At 41.8% G+C, this 12,971-nt stretch overlaps 4 protein-coding genes across 4 annotated transcripts; 2 read left to right on the top strand and 2 right to left on the bottom strand.

Annotated features, from left to right (window-relative positions):
- Nucleotides 1-194: 194 nt before the first annotated feature.
- Nucleotides 195-3,292, top strand: LOC130696584 (uncharacterized). Its single transcript, XM_057519669.2, has 7 exons — nucleotides 195-446; nucleotides 510-1,505; nucleotides 1,576-1,780; nucleotides 1,839-2,198; nucleotides 2,264-2,437; nucleotides 2,500-2,729; nucleotides 2,789-3,292. Exons 1-7 carry the CDS (start codon nucleotides 403-405, stop codon nucleotides 3,066-3,068), a joined length of 2,289 nt encoding a protein of 762 aa, XP_057375652.1. The 5' UTR covers nucleotides 195-402; the 3' UTR covers nucleotides 3,069-3,292.
- On the bottom strand, nucleotides 3,290-5,382 carry LOC130696676 (JNK-interacting protein 1-like). Its single transcript, XM_057519783.2, has 7 exons — nucleotides 5,161-5,382; nucleotides 4,745-5,007; nucleotides 4,553-4,684; nucleotides 4,349-4,465; nucleotides 3,833-4,275; nucleotides 3,590-3,768; nucleotides 3,290-3,527 (listed from the first exon to the last, which is right to left on the bottom strand). Exons 1-7 carry the CDS (start codon nucleotides 5,241-5,243, stop codon nucleotides 3,455-3,457), a joined length of 1,290 nt encoding a protein of 429 aa, XP_057375766.1. The 5' UTR covers nucleotides 5,244-5,382; the 3' UTR covers nucleotides 3,290-3,454.
- A 1,589-nt stretch (nucleotides 5,383-6,971) lies between these two features.
- LOC130696618 (tryptophan 5-hydroxylase 1-like) lies at nucleotides 6,972-9,664 on the top strand. The gene is made up of 15 exons (XM_057519713.2): nucleotides 6,972-7,144; nucleotides 7,206-7,298; nucleotides 7,381-7,588; nucleotides 7,660-7,760; nucleotides 7,824-7,891; nucleotides 8,021-8,071; nucleotides 8,139-8,237; nucleotides 8,299-8,345; nucleotides 8,415-8,510; nucleotides 8,585-8,624; nucleotides 8,697-8,823; nucleotides 8,889-8,949; nucleotides 9,021-9,195; nucleotides 9,261-9,399; nucleotides 9,463-9,664. Exons 1-15 carry the CDS (start codon nucleotides 7,049-7,051, stop codon nucleotides 9,544-9,546), a joined length of 1,485 nt encoding a protein of 494 aa, XP_057375696.1. The 5' UTR covers nucleotides 6,972-7,048; the 3' UTR covers nucleotides 9,547-9,664.
- Nucleotides 9,623-11,878, bottom strand: LOC130696605 (uncharacterized). Its single transcript, XM_057519696.2, has 4 exons — nucleotides 11,533-11,878; nucleotides 11,220-11,296; nucleotides 10,873-11,117; nucleotides 9,623-10,799 (listed from the first exon to the last, which is right to left on the bottom strand). Exons 1-4 carry the CDS (start codon nucleotides 11,786-11,788, stop codon nucleotides 9,728-9,730), a joined length of 1,650 nt encoding a protein of 549 aa, XP_057375679.1. The 5' UTR covers nucleotides 11,789-11,878; the 3' UTR covers nucleotides 9,623-9,727.
- Between the last annotated feature and the right edge of the window lie 1,093 nt (nucleotides 11,879-12,971).

Genomic DNA, 12,971 nt, shown 5'->3' on the forward strand with positions numbered 1-12,971 from the left:
CGGGATTTCGCAACGTAAAATAATTATTTAGCTTTGTTAGGTACACATGCGTAATTTCGCTTAATTTTTCAAAATAATATTTTTTACGCCAGAACAATTGTTGTTTTTATAATATTGAGTTTTGTTTATTCGAATTAGTACCGTAAAGTGTTATCTGACAACGTTGTTCAGTTCAAAATTCAAAAATTCGGTTGGCGTTTATGTCTCCTTGACGTTTCTTGCTTAAGCACCTGATTAGACGCGTAACTTTCAAAATCGTTAGCAAACTTTCTGATTAGATCTTATAATAGTATTCTCTTTTACAAAAATAGCTCCACTCCGCCAGCCGTTTGCATATTTTTGTAATACTTGGCCCAAAGAAGTTGAATTCTAAAAGAAAAAACCTGGATTTTACCAAGAGAGATGGAGCAGGCCGAAACGGTTGTGGACAGAGATGCCGAGATTAGGTAAACATAACAATAATAGGAATAATTAGAAATTCTTATCGATTGTTGGTGCTATAAATCTAGGAAATTACTAGAAGAGAGACGTGAAGAAAGAAGACAGAAATTGCTTGCAAGATTAGGTCGTAACTTGAGCAATCCACCTAATGTTTCATCCTGGGAGGCACTCACAGGAACTCTGAAAAACAAAAAGGCACCAACAAACATCAACTTAGTAAAACCAAAAGAAACTGTTTCAATAAAACAGGAAAATGCTGCCAAACCAAAAAAGGTTTCATCTTGGGAAGCCCTGAAAGGATCTTTAAGAAATAAGACGACAGTGAAAGCCATACCAGTTCAAGCAAACGAGGGAGTTCCAGCCAAACTTCATGCTACTACTAAACCAGAAAAAGGTCTATCAGTTAAACGAACATTGTCATTTGGCCAAACTGCCACAAGTCTGAAAAGAACAAATATTGCTAACAATGGGGCTACACTAAAACGGTCAACATCATTTAAATCAATCCCAACTTCAACCAAGAAGCCAGTTGCACCTCAAGTTTCTCAGGCCACTCATGTACAAAAGCAGAAACTTACGGTTCCCTGTTCCCCAAATTTTAGTAACCGTACAAGGCAACCTGCGGCAGCCATCAAACCACAATCGGTTACAGCTACCAAATCGGCCATGGTTTGTAAATTGCCATCAAGTAACGTACCAAAACAATTTTCGCACATTGCTTCATCTTCGCCAAAGACTGTGGACAATACGGCACACGTTGGCGCGGTAACTAAGCGCAAGTCTTCTTCTTGGATGGTACCACTCACGCCAGAGCGGAAGGGTTCTCCTTCAAAGGCTGTTTCAAGTACCCAGCACACACCAAATATCAAGCCATTCGTTCGAAAATCATTTAGCGAAGCACGAGCGGTGCCAATTCGTTCAACACAGATAAACCGTTCGGTTAGCACAGTTTCGATGAACCGACCTCCATCGACTTTACCTCGCAAAAGCGTCGCTCCGAATACCCTGGGAAAGGACAGCAACAGACGTTCAGTTTGGAGCATCTCCAAAGAACCCTCTGAAAAGTAAACGGTTTTATTTTGCAGCCATTCTTTCTTATTTTCATTTTGAATCTAACATTATTGCTTTGAATAGGGAAAAGATACAGCAATGGTTGGAAAAGAGAGGTAGGAGTGTTGCAAGTTGTCGTCACTTGGGATGTTTAGGTCATGAACTGAAAGACTTTAAAGTGCCAGATCAGAAATCGAGTAACGTAAACAAAAACCTTCGAATCAACGGACCCCCCGTTGATAAATCCATCGTGAACGATGCAAACGAATACGGTTCACCGCAACTCAAGGTATAAAAGTGTAATCATATGGCCCATAAAACAAATCAGTTGAGAAATATATGTTTAGCGCAAGTCTTCTGTGATGAATACGACGTTCGAAAAGGAAAACGAGGAGGAAAGAATGCTGACACCACCTCCTCCGCCAGATTTTGATAACAACGTTGTGGAGGATGAAGAACAAAGTCCACCTAATTCCTCTGTTTTGAACGTCACTTTTGAGAAGGAAGATGACAACCATGAGGACCACGATTTGCCGTCGGTACAACAGGCCATCGAAGGTGATGTTGCCATACTTCAAATTGAAGAGGCTGACAAATTTCACACCCCACCAACAGAGAATAAGCGAGATTCCACTCTGGATTTGACTGACTTGAAGGAGGGTCGCGTAGAAGCGCTGATGGAAACCATTTCAGCCTTGTTTCAAGAGGTAAGCTTCACTCTTTACGTTATGAAGAAGGATCTGGTTAAGGTAACAATTGTTTTCAATTGCAGCCTGTCTATCCTGAAGCGAAAATCGAGAGCTGGCTAAACCAATCGGAAGCAGCTTTTCCGGCAGTCAAGGCAACAGCACTATACTGGGATATCAAAGCCCGCCTGGAAGAACGACGTGGCAACACTATGGAGGCTCTTGACATCTACAGTCAAGCGCTTGAAAGCAAAACCGAGGTAACAACAATGTTTGTTCTTCATGCAAAATTTAGCGAATTGTATATGCTTGTTTTGTCCAGTCCCTGGATACGATGAAACAATTTTTCGACAACTTTTTATTGCGTATCGGATCAAATATGCCTACTGGTCAGAGGACGCCATTACTTAAAAGCCTGGGACTAGAGACTCCTATGATACGCCAAAGCCGACGACTCACGAGTCGTCGTCCCCTGTTGGATTCAGCTCAAGCGTTCAACTCAACCACCGTCAAGTATGAACTCAAATTGAAGCAAGTCTTTGATACCGTCGAGTAAGTTTTGCGTTATTGATCAAAGTTAATGCATAAATAACCCATGTTTATTTTGTTAGTCAACAATTGCAAGAAAACAACTCGCCTACCCGGAAAAAGAAAGCCATGAAGACTCCTATGAAATTTAATGCTGCTTCTAACACGGTCTCCGTAGCTAGCGAGGGCCCATTTCAGTTGCTTGCAACCCCAGTGAGGCGTTCCATGAGACCAAAATCAGGACGCTCGATGGTCACATTAGACGAGCAAACCTTCTATGTGACAGATTTAGATCAGCTTTCGCCAACCACGAAATCCAAGGCTGTGCTGAGGGAAAACAAAGCCCTGGCTTCTGATCTCTGAATGATATAGTTAATTAGTAGTCCGCAGTCAAAGCATAAAATCTTCCTGTTCTTTCCCAACTTTGTCCTTTTTTGTTTTTGTTTTTCTTTTCCTTTTTTTTCACATCTCCCGTTTTTAAAAATCGCATTTCTTTTCTTTCGATGTAGTTGTCGAGAATAATGATTATTTTTTCAGCCTCATTCATTCGTGGCATTGATTTCAATAAAAAATCGATCGCCAAATCATTCGCAGTGATTGTATTCCGATACACGTTGGATGAGCGATGAGATGAAGCTCTCTAATAAAAAAAACTGAAAAAAACCAACATTTGCCAAATCTGTATATCACAAGGAGAAAATTTAAGTAGAGGAAGTAATGAATTGAAGCGTCAACTTTGTTGTTTGAGCTCATTCCATGTAGAACTCGTGAATTGGGTAGGCTAACTCGATGAATTTGCGACAGAACCGTTGAAAAGCTCTCCTGTAAACAATACATGGATCGTTTTTAAAGTAATTCAGAAAGTAAATCTTACGTTTGAGTACCCAATAGCTTCCGCTACGTGCCGAGTCGATCCATTACCCTGGAAGACATGGCAAGCGAACCGCTCTTCGTTGGGGTGTTTGGTAATGAAGCCGAGGTATTGTTGTTCGGTGGGGTGAAATCCACAAAAGGTGACGTTCTTCAAAGCAAAAAAGTAATCGTGACAAGGGAAGCGATCCGCCTGTAATTCATCAATTGGTTAGTTTCTTTACTCAATTGTAATGCGTAAAAGATGAAGACCGTACGTCGTTTTGTTTGCATTTATCCATGACGTGAAGTCCTTGGTCAGATATCTCTAGAATGCAAGACTGCGGAAGAGCTATGGGCGTCTTCCGCATCCGGTCGACGGCAGAACAGAGAACTTGCTCGCCTTTGTTCACCAGGGTCTCGACAGACCCCAGGAAATCGAGGACGTATCGTTCTTTGTTAACCCGACGTCCATCAGGATCGAAATCATAGTCGACATCAACGACGTATGCAGAAGGGAAGATGCCTCGACGTTGAGTTCTCAAGTTGATACCGTCGCACCAGCAATCATCTGCTTCTTGCTGGACATACACAGGATCTCCGATGTCGATGTCAATTTCATCGGAATGCCGTCCTGTAAATTTGTGCAATCCACGGTGAGTTGCTTCGACGTCAGTCAGAGGTGGAAGCGATTCGGCGCTTGGTGTTGAAGATGCAGTATCTATTTTCGTAAACCATTCAATTGTTATGACCAAGAAAAAGAAAGGAACCATAATACGAAGAATCATTCATACCCGGAATATTGTATGGTGAAGAACCTTTAGAGCCTTCCGGGGAATGAGCTGTCGAATCTCGGCCGGAATCGCCATCAGTGCCTGGCCAGACGTCTGACTCACACGGACTTTGTTCCTCTGGTTTTATTTTATTTTTTCGATAATAGTGTTGTTATTATCAGGTCTTTATTCCAATAAAATAGGCCATTTAAAATACTATGCTACCTCGGTACTGGAGATGTGGTTTGAAAAACTGGCGATGACGTTGTTCGGATACTAAAGGCACACATGTTGATGCACCGATATCCAACTGTGACAACTCGTCGGCAAGTGACGGAGTTCGCTTAAAATCTAATTCTATTAATGAAAGGGAATTATGGGCACAAGATTCTCAATATCTTTTTACGCTTGACATACTTTGGTGCTGATGGATTTTCGGAATCTCTGGTAATTTTCTTCGTTTTCGTTCAGGTGGTTTCTGGTTGATTTCCTTGGCCGGGTTACTTACGTCGTCTTCTGCTTGGGCTGGAGCTATTGTTACGGTTTCAGGCGTCTTTCCAGTGCATACCTCTTCGACGATGATCGATTCACGTTTGGCAAACGGTGATTCTGTCACACAGGACGATAGAACGCCCTCAAAATTTGGTAAATCATCGCAAGGCGTGATGTCGTGTACTAAACTGAATTGTGCAAACAGAAAAGAGAATTCAAAATCGATATGTTATTACAGTTCCTGCTCCTTCCAATTGCTATTTCACGCACAAAAATAGATGTTATAATCGATTGGCATGGAACCCAATGGCGACTTGGTAAATATTTGATTCGCCACTTACGTGTAACATTTGGCTGGTGCTCGAATGTGTTGGGGTAATCGATCGAAGTGCAGACGAAATTCTTCGTACTCAGAATCCGCCATAACGTTTCAGAATGCAGCAGCAACTCTTGAATTGGCACGACGATGCTCTTGTCTTAGATCAAAATGTTAATTTCGTGCACTTCAACAAATTTCAATCTTTTTACTAAGAAGTTCAAAGATACGCGTAGATCCGATTTGGAAGAACCCAGTTTAGCTTCTCTTCTTGTTGGACCCTTAACACATAGAATGGAGAATAAAGGTGTGGCTGGCTTAGGTCCAGGATTGCGCATGCCCGCGGCACTCGTGTTCCATGTCACCCGAAATATAAGCGTGAGCATACAAGAAACGTGTATTGCAGGAGATATTGATTTTTTTTGTTTTTCTCCTATATAAGACTCGTATTTCTATGTGTTTGATAAAGCCCTCGGACGGGTCGATTAATCTAATGTATGGACATCCGGCAGGATTCTTCCTGTCTCATTCCTGGCTACCCTGATGTTCTTATGCCCAGGAGACATGTTGATGTTGTGCATCTACTTGAATAATATCCACTTGAAAGATGTGGATTAACAAAATCATTCTGATCACTTGATGAAATGCTCCTAGCAGACGACACCCACGCGATGGAATGATACTAACGCTTTTCTATGGCACATGTACGTTAAGATGCATTTGGTTATCGTTGTCATAACAGTAATATTTGTTTTTTTTTCAAGTCTTCGAGAACCATATCATGCATTATGTGCCCTTTTTCTTTGCTGGGAAAGACTTTTCCGCCCCGCCTATATGGATAAGTCGGGGCGACCTTAATCTGATGATGGAATGCGTTTTGCCCATTCAACGGGAGACGATGAAATACGTTGGCAACCACACCATGGGAACGAGACTGACTTTAAAAGTTGCTTTCAACGATTGGAAAAAAATAAAGAAAATGGTATATAGTGTGTCTTTGATGAAATAGATTCAATGACGCAAGCGAAACGTCTTTCGGAACTTACTTTTCTCTTCATTGTTTGTTTGCAGTGAATCGACCGGAAGCTTTCATTTGGGCTCGTCCATTTGGGAATAGATGTCGTGCTGTATATATTTTTACATTTCTAAGCTACTCCAAGCGTCGACACGAGCTGATTATGGAATCGTTTTTCTTAGCCACTTCACCAGGTCGAACGACGTCGCCCACCGTAGAGAGAGATAAATCCATGACGCCCATGCCAGCCAACTATCAAGGCAAAGGAGGGCCTAGATCGTCGAGAGCAGCACTCGGGAGGATTGCAATATCCATCTGATTAGAGAACGGACTGTTGAATAGCAATCATCTACTAAAAGCTCTGGCAATCTTGATGAACGTTGCGATACGAAAATGCAATGAAGGCTGTTAGACCAACCTGCCATCCACCAACAGCAGAAAAGACTATTGTTCATTCACCTTTAGCAAATTTTTTTGTATGTCTGCCTCAAGAATTTGTGAATCTATTGCAGACAATAGTGTGTAATGATCTCGTGTGATTTTTTCTTTTCTCTTTGTTAGATTTTGAAGCCATCGTCACAATTGGTTTCGTCAGGCACTTGACAGGATTCCTTATGTACAAAAATCTAGTGGAAGATGGATATAATCTTTAAAAAAATAGATTTGCTAGGGAGGTAGAAGATGTTGCGATCAGATTAAGCCAATCGGCGCTGTGAGATTTGGGTGTGCGCGTGGGCGAACAGAACACTCACCATCGAGGCTTCCAACGCAACAAACCCTAGGTCGAAACGTATATAAACGATTGCCGAACAGTCTGCGTCGGACAACATCTTCCACCGGTTGCTGCCGAAGTTCCAATCATCAGGATTTCGTCAGTGCATCAGGTACTATCGCAGACATGAGCGGATCGGGCAAAGGTCTACTGGGTCTCTGGCTTTATCGGATGGGCGAAGAAGAGTGGAAATTGAAGGACTCATACCATGGCGATAGAGAAGTACTAAATCTTAAGTTTTATAGCATTACGTAGAAATTTAATAATACAATTTGAAAATTAGATGGCACCTAAAACCGACGCCAAGACCAACACGATGATTTTCTCTTTGAAAAACCAACCGGGAGGATTAGCCAGAGCTCTGAAAGTGTTTCAAGTGAGTGTACATAGTTATCTTTAAGTATTTGTAATGTTCAGACTAATTTCCACAAATCATAAAATGGTATCACTTCATTAAGGCAAAACGAGTAAACGTCGTTCACATTGAATCACGCCCGTCTATACGTCGCAATTCTCAGTACGAGATCATGGTAGATGTGCAATGTAACGACGATCAGATGGCCGACCTCATCGCTTCGCTTCAGAGTGAAGTAGCTGCTGTTAAACTGGCCGAATTCGACATGGGACTCGATCCTCCAATGTCACCGGCCATCAGTGAAAGCTTCGGTAAACTAGTTCCTCTAGTAACAATTCATTTGCTCCAATTTAACACTAACTATTGAAATTGTTTGTGAAAGACAATTTTGAGGACATGGTCTGGTTCCCGAAACGCATTTCCGAATTGGACCAGGCTCAACGAGTTTTACTTTATGGAGCGGATTTAGACGCCGACCATCCGGTGAGCCAAATCATACATCTAGAATCAAATAATACAACTAATATATGATTGCCTTTTATAAAGGGATTCAAAGACCCCGTGTACCGTAAAAGGCGAAAGTACTTCACAGACTTGGCTATGGCTTATCGCTAGTAAGTTTCTATCCATTTATGTTATGGATTTTTTTATCTCTATGTGCTGAGATCTAATCAAATTTAACGTCACTTCATTTGATGTGTACGTCTTGATCCGGCTACTTGATTGAATTTTCTGCAATAAAGTGGAGAGCCTATACCGAGAGTTGAATACACTCCCGAAGAGATCAAAACATGGTATCCATGTTATTTGATCCTATCCAAATCGACAATCAAATTATATGTAATTTACCAATCGATTTAGGGGGGTTATCTTCAACGAACTACATAAGCTGTATCCCGTCTACGCTTGCAAAGAATATTTGGAAAACTGGCCACTGCTGGTAAAATACTGCGGTTATAGGTAAATTAACTGCATCTGTATCCACTTTCAACATTTGAATAAAAAAATGAATTCATTGCAGGCAGGACAATATCCCTCAGCAGGCTGATTTGAATACCTTCTTGAAACGTGATTAAATCAATATTTTCCCTTGACGTATGTTATCTGATTTTATTGCAACGTTTGATTTATGTACAGGTAAAACGGGATTCACCATCCGACCGGTTGCAGGTTATCTCTCTCCAAGAGATTTCCTAGCTGGACTAGCGTTCCGCGTATTCCACTGCACTCAGTGTAATTATTAAACTTTATCTCGATTGTCGTTAAAATTTCTTATCAATTACGCTGTACTGCTATTTTTTCTTTAGATATCCGCCATAGTTCAGATCCTTTCTATACTCCCGAACCGTAAGCCCAAAAAAATAATTGCCATTGAAATTTTCTCGTTTATTCAATGCATTTAACAACACAATCTTGTAGCGATTGCTGTCACGAGTTATTGGGACATATGCCATTGCTGGCCAATCCGAGTTTTGCCCAGTTCTCACAGGAAATCGGGCTTGCATCTCTGGGTGCCACAGACGAAGAAGTCACTAAACTTGCCACGGTAAGTTATTAAAATAATCGTGACTTGTATCAAGATTGCACGATTTTCATTGTGGAGTCATGTAGTGTTATTTCTTCACCGTCGAGTTTGGATTATGCAAAGAAAACGGTGCCCTCAAGGTGTACGGTACGACATCTATCACTCAAGGCATGTGTGGTTTTCATTTTGTTCATTGATTATGCGTGTAATTCCAACAGGTGCCGGATTGCTATCGTCCATTGCCGAGTTGCGTCACGCTCTGTCCGACGAGGCCAAACCCAAAATAAAAGCATTCGATCCAGAAGTAACGGCGCACGAGGAATGCATCATTACATCTTTTCAAAACGCTTACTACTACTCTGAATCTTTTGAAGAATCCAAAGAGAAGATGAGGTTTGAATGAATTTCGAAATTCTTCATCTAAAAAAAATTGTCTATCTTTTTGTGCATGATCATAGGAAATTCGTGGCTACGATCAAACGCCCATTTGGCATCCGTTACAATCCGTACACTCAAAGTGTCGAAGTGCTTAGTTCGGCTGAGAAAATCGTTGGGCTCATGAGTGAATTACGTGGCGACTTGTGCATCGTTCACAACGTACTTTCTCTTTCAAAGAATAATAAATTCATTTTAAAAAATGATTTACCTTTCAAAATACAGGCTCTACAAAAGATCCACGAACAGGACGATTCCATAAATGTCGACCAATTGGCTAGTATTCTCAACAAAGACATGCCCATCTGAATCAGCCCTACTATTAACCACCCAAAATATACAGATCCCTCTCTCAACTGCGAAAAAAGCTTCTATAAAACACTAGTAATCGCGACACGTTGTATTAGACATAAATATAAGGAACAGATGCATAAATAAAACAATAAAAAGACAATCAAATAACGTAAAACCAAAAGACTGGCAAGGAATATTATCCGACATTAGGAATAGCTCTCATCATTTTACGCATCGAACCGCGGAAGCCATCCCACATTCGATTGACGGCGTATTGCTTGACGCAGTAGAGCCCGTGGGTAGCGTCTGATGCTCGCTGGAACGTCGACACAATATTATTCCCAATATCGAAAAACGAATTGCCAGTGGTGAGTGTTAACGGAGGCAATAAGCTACTGGAAGTACGAACAGGTTCGGGGACGAGTTTGTTTCTAAATTCCGGTGGTTTCAATCCAATCTCAGACACCTCTGGTTTAGAGCTCATCAAAAGCAGGTGATCCAGTTTTCCTGATGCTGGAACACCTGGTACAACACCAAAGATCGAAAGGAAAACAGGCCGACTGACCTGTTCAATCATGTCGGCCAAACTATCGGGATTATTGGTAGGATCTTGTTCGTCCACTCGGACTTTACTGCCGGACAGAGTACTAAAATAATTGCGAAGGTAAAACCGAGCGATGGACATGGCCACTTCTTGTACATCCGGTGCGGATTGCTGGTTTAACGTATTCGACACTTCATCTTGCATCGCAGGTCGTGGGATCATAGAAAACAATGAACTAATGACTTCCGAAGCATTTTCGCTCTTAAGGAAATTGGTGGCTGCGTTGGTCAGGAATCCGACCGCATCATCTTCAAGCCCGCGGCTACCCGACCAGGGAGTTCTCTGTGCGAAACGGTGGTTGAAAATGTTGTAGGTCAAGTATTCGAAGAAACAGTGACCAGCATCCATTTCCTCGGCATAATCGATGGCAAGGCGTTGATAACGATCGACATAAGAACCCAATCGAAAATTGTTCAGCAATTCACGCCATGCACCACCATCGAACATGTCAACCAAGCTCTCAACGACAGGACCAAAAAGTCCGAACCGTTTCAAAATGATCTTCAATGGCGAAGTGTTTGCTTCTTGAGTTGTTGGTTTTTTTGGGGAATCCTCCGGCGGACGGACAGTTATTCCGGACGACGTAGCTATTACGGCGCTCTGGGCATCGACGCTGTTCAGTGAACTTTGAACGTTCGACAATTTTCTTCCCTCCGGCAAGCTCCTAGTATGATAGAATTATAACCACATCAGATTTCCTTAGTTTAATTACAATGTAAGATGAGAAATTGTTTTACCGTCGACGGCGTGAACGAGTACAAGACAGAAGTTTGCGGTATTCAATGCCCATCGGTACCCAAGTCCGGGTGTGGACTGATCGAGCATATGCTTGCAGGCAACCACGGGTAGGTTCGTTATCATTTCCGGTATCCGACTGTTCAGACTGACGAGTAGTAAATTCATTTGCGATCAATGTCTGACAAGCGCCTTTGAAAATTCGCCCCCAGTTGGATTCATTGTCGTTTTCGGGTGGAGGCGGCAACTGATTTAAAGTACAGGTCATGATAAATGACAAACAAATATGACATGACACATTGACTTGGAAAAATTGTGCACAAGAAAAACAAAAGTGGTGTAGTCAAACCTGATTTCGACAAAGAAGTACACACGAATCCTTGTTCGATGACTGCAAACTAGAATTGGCTCGGACAGGTTGTATACCTGGAAAATTAGGACAAACACACAAAAATAGGGGGAAAAAGAAATGTTTAGCTTTTACTATCTGATTTTTGCATGCCTTCAGGCTACTAAAACTCTTGCCCCACTGTTAGCAACGGCATACATGATGGCCGTTTTCTTCAAAAAACAATTTTATAAAAGCTTGATTGACAATTGGTTCAAATTTGAATGTGACATAACTGGGGGAACAAGGCCAAGCTCGAACAACTAATACTTACCCATTGGTAACCGGATCATGTGAGATGTTTTCCACGATTGGACGAAAAATTCACACTCGCAGAGTACTGGAGCTTCTGTAATGTTGTCTTTAAATCGTTGAGCATCTAATGCCACTTGTGTTCGATTCGAATCGGGCTGACCGTTGATGTCTGCCCACACTGTCAAAATCAAAAAGCCGATGCCGAATAGAATAACAAAATGACGCGAAATTCTCGGCATGATCAACGTTAACTTGTTAAAAGCACGACGGGTCATGGCGGCAGGAGGACACCCTCCAAACTAAACTGAAAGCATAAAGTACAGTTGCTTCAGGTATATACGCACGCACACACACCTGCGTCAGCCAGCCTTTTCGGTAAGACGGTACGTGTGTGAGTGTGTACCTGTGACTTTCAAAATTCTTTTTTTTTTTCTTCTTGACCGATAAAGAATTGAGGATCCTCCATTCGTCGACGTTCTCAGCATTTCTCAAACAATCTCCTCCAGGCTATTTTTCTTTTTCTTTTTTTGGGTTTCCCCGGCTTGCTACGAGTGACCCATTCCGCTTGACCCGGTTGTTCGAGTGAATGACCTCATCATTTTCTTTTAAACCCCACCGTTTGTCGCGACATACGAAACTTAACACTGAAAGCTATTCTTTTCTCCCCAATGACCGTGCTCTAGACAACCTTCCAATGATTGGAGTTCCGTATAAGACCGTTAAAGCTGTGAGCTTCTAGCTATTTCCCGTTGTTTCTTATCTCCCACTATACCGTCTCAATATATTTACGTCTTGGAAAACAAAAATTCAAGTCATCAGCCACCGTCAAAAGCCCATGGGCCACTTTGGGAACACAGACACCTGACTGGCAAATGAATTGTTGTCGGGCAAAAAAGTCTCATGTCCTGGGAACAGAAACAGTTTATTACTAGAACGCAAACAGGATTGGGGCAGATATCATTATTATAATAATTTCCCAAGAAAAAGGAAAAATTTTAATCTGGACTTCTATGGAGCCTCTGTGGTGGTGTCAGATGTTACTGTTGTTACAGTACCGGCTGGCGTCGATGTAGTAGAGCACCTCTTTTTGTTACGACCGTGACATCCATGAGCGTGGTGGTGATTACCATGTCCGCGATGACGCAACTCACGCTCTTTTGGAACAGATGCTTGTTCACTACCCTAAATAAAATAAAGAAAATTAGAGCGTATTGTATGACTTCAACTAGCGAAACAAATAAGAGACGAGAAAGTTTACCGCGATAATTAGTTGGATGCACACTAGCACAAGAACTGCAGCTATACATTTGTTCATTTTCTGATAGTAGTGGTTTTCCTTTTTCTGACACAACTATCTCCCTGCAGTTTTCTCTTATAAAGCGTTTTGTTGGCTTCCTAAGTGACCACATGTGTAATCCACATGTGGTGTCGCGTTGTGTGAACGACAGTTGCAACGTG

This window comes from Daphnia carinata, chromosome 5 (assembly GCF_022539665.2).
Source record: "Daphnia carinata strain CSIRO-1 chromosome 5, CSIRO_AGI_Dcar_HiC_V3, whole genome shotgun sequence".
NCBI lineage: Eukaryota > Metazoa > Arthropoda > Branchiopoda > Diplostraca > Daphniidae > Daphnia > Daphnia carinata.

Excerpts from the sequence above, each read along its gene's own strand:
- LOC130696584 (XM_057519669.2), top strand. The coding sequence starts at position 403 with ATGGAGCAGGCCGAAACGGTTGTGGACAGAGATGCCGAGATTAG. Across the intron at positions 447-509 it reads GACAGAGATGCCGAGATTAG|GAAATTACTAGAAGAGAGAC; the intron begins GTAAACATAACA and ends CTATAAATCTAG. Across the intron at positions 2,438-2,499 it reads CGCTTGAAAGCAAAACCGAG|TCCCTGGATACGATGAAACA; the intron begins GTAACAACAATG and ends TGTTTTGTCCAG.
- LOC130696676 (XM_057519783.2), bottom strand. The coding sequence starts at position 5,243 with ATGGCGGATTCTGAGTACGAAGAATTTCGTCTGCACTTCGATCGATTA. Across the intron at positions 5,008-5,160 it reads GCACCAGCCAAATGTTACAC|TTTAGTACACGACATCACGC; the intron begins GTAAGTGGCGAA and ends TGCACAATTCAG. Across the intron at positions 3,528-3,589 it reads CACGTAGCGGAAGCTATTGG|GAGAGCTTTTCAACGGTTCT; the intron begins GTACTCAAACGT and ends TATTGTTTACAG.
- LOC130696618 (XM_057519713.2), top strand. The coding sequence starts at position 7,049 with ATGAGCGGATCGGGCAAAGGTCTACTGGGTCTCTGGCTTTATCGGATG. Across the intron at positions 7,892-8,020 it reads TTGGCTATGGCTTATCGCTA|TGGAGAGCCTATACCGAGAG; the intron begins GTAAGTTTCTAT and ends TCTGCAATAAAG. Across the intron at positions 9,196-9,260 it reads GAATCCAAAGAGAAGATGAG|GAAATTCGTGGCTACGATCA; the intron begins GTTTGAATGAAT and ends GCATGATCATAG.
- LOC130696605 (XM_057519696.2), bottom strand. The coding sequence starts at position 11,788 with ATGACCCGTCGTGCTTTTAACAAGTTAACGTTGATCATGCCGAGAATT. Across the intron at positions 11,118-11,219 it reads TACTTCTTTGTCGAAATCAG|TTGCCGCCTCCACCCGAAAA; the intron begins GTTTGACTACAC and ends ACTTTAAATCAG. Across the intron at positions 10,800-10,872 it reads ACTCGTTCACGCCGTCGACG|GAGCTTGCCGGAGGGAAGAA; the intron begins GTAAAACAATTT and ends CTATCATACTAG.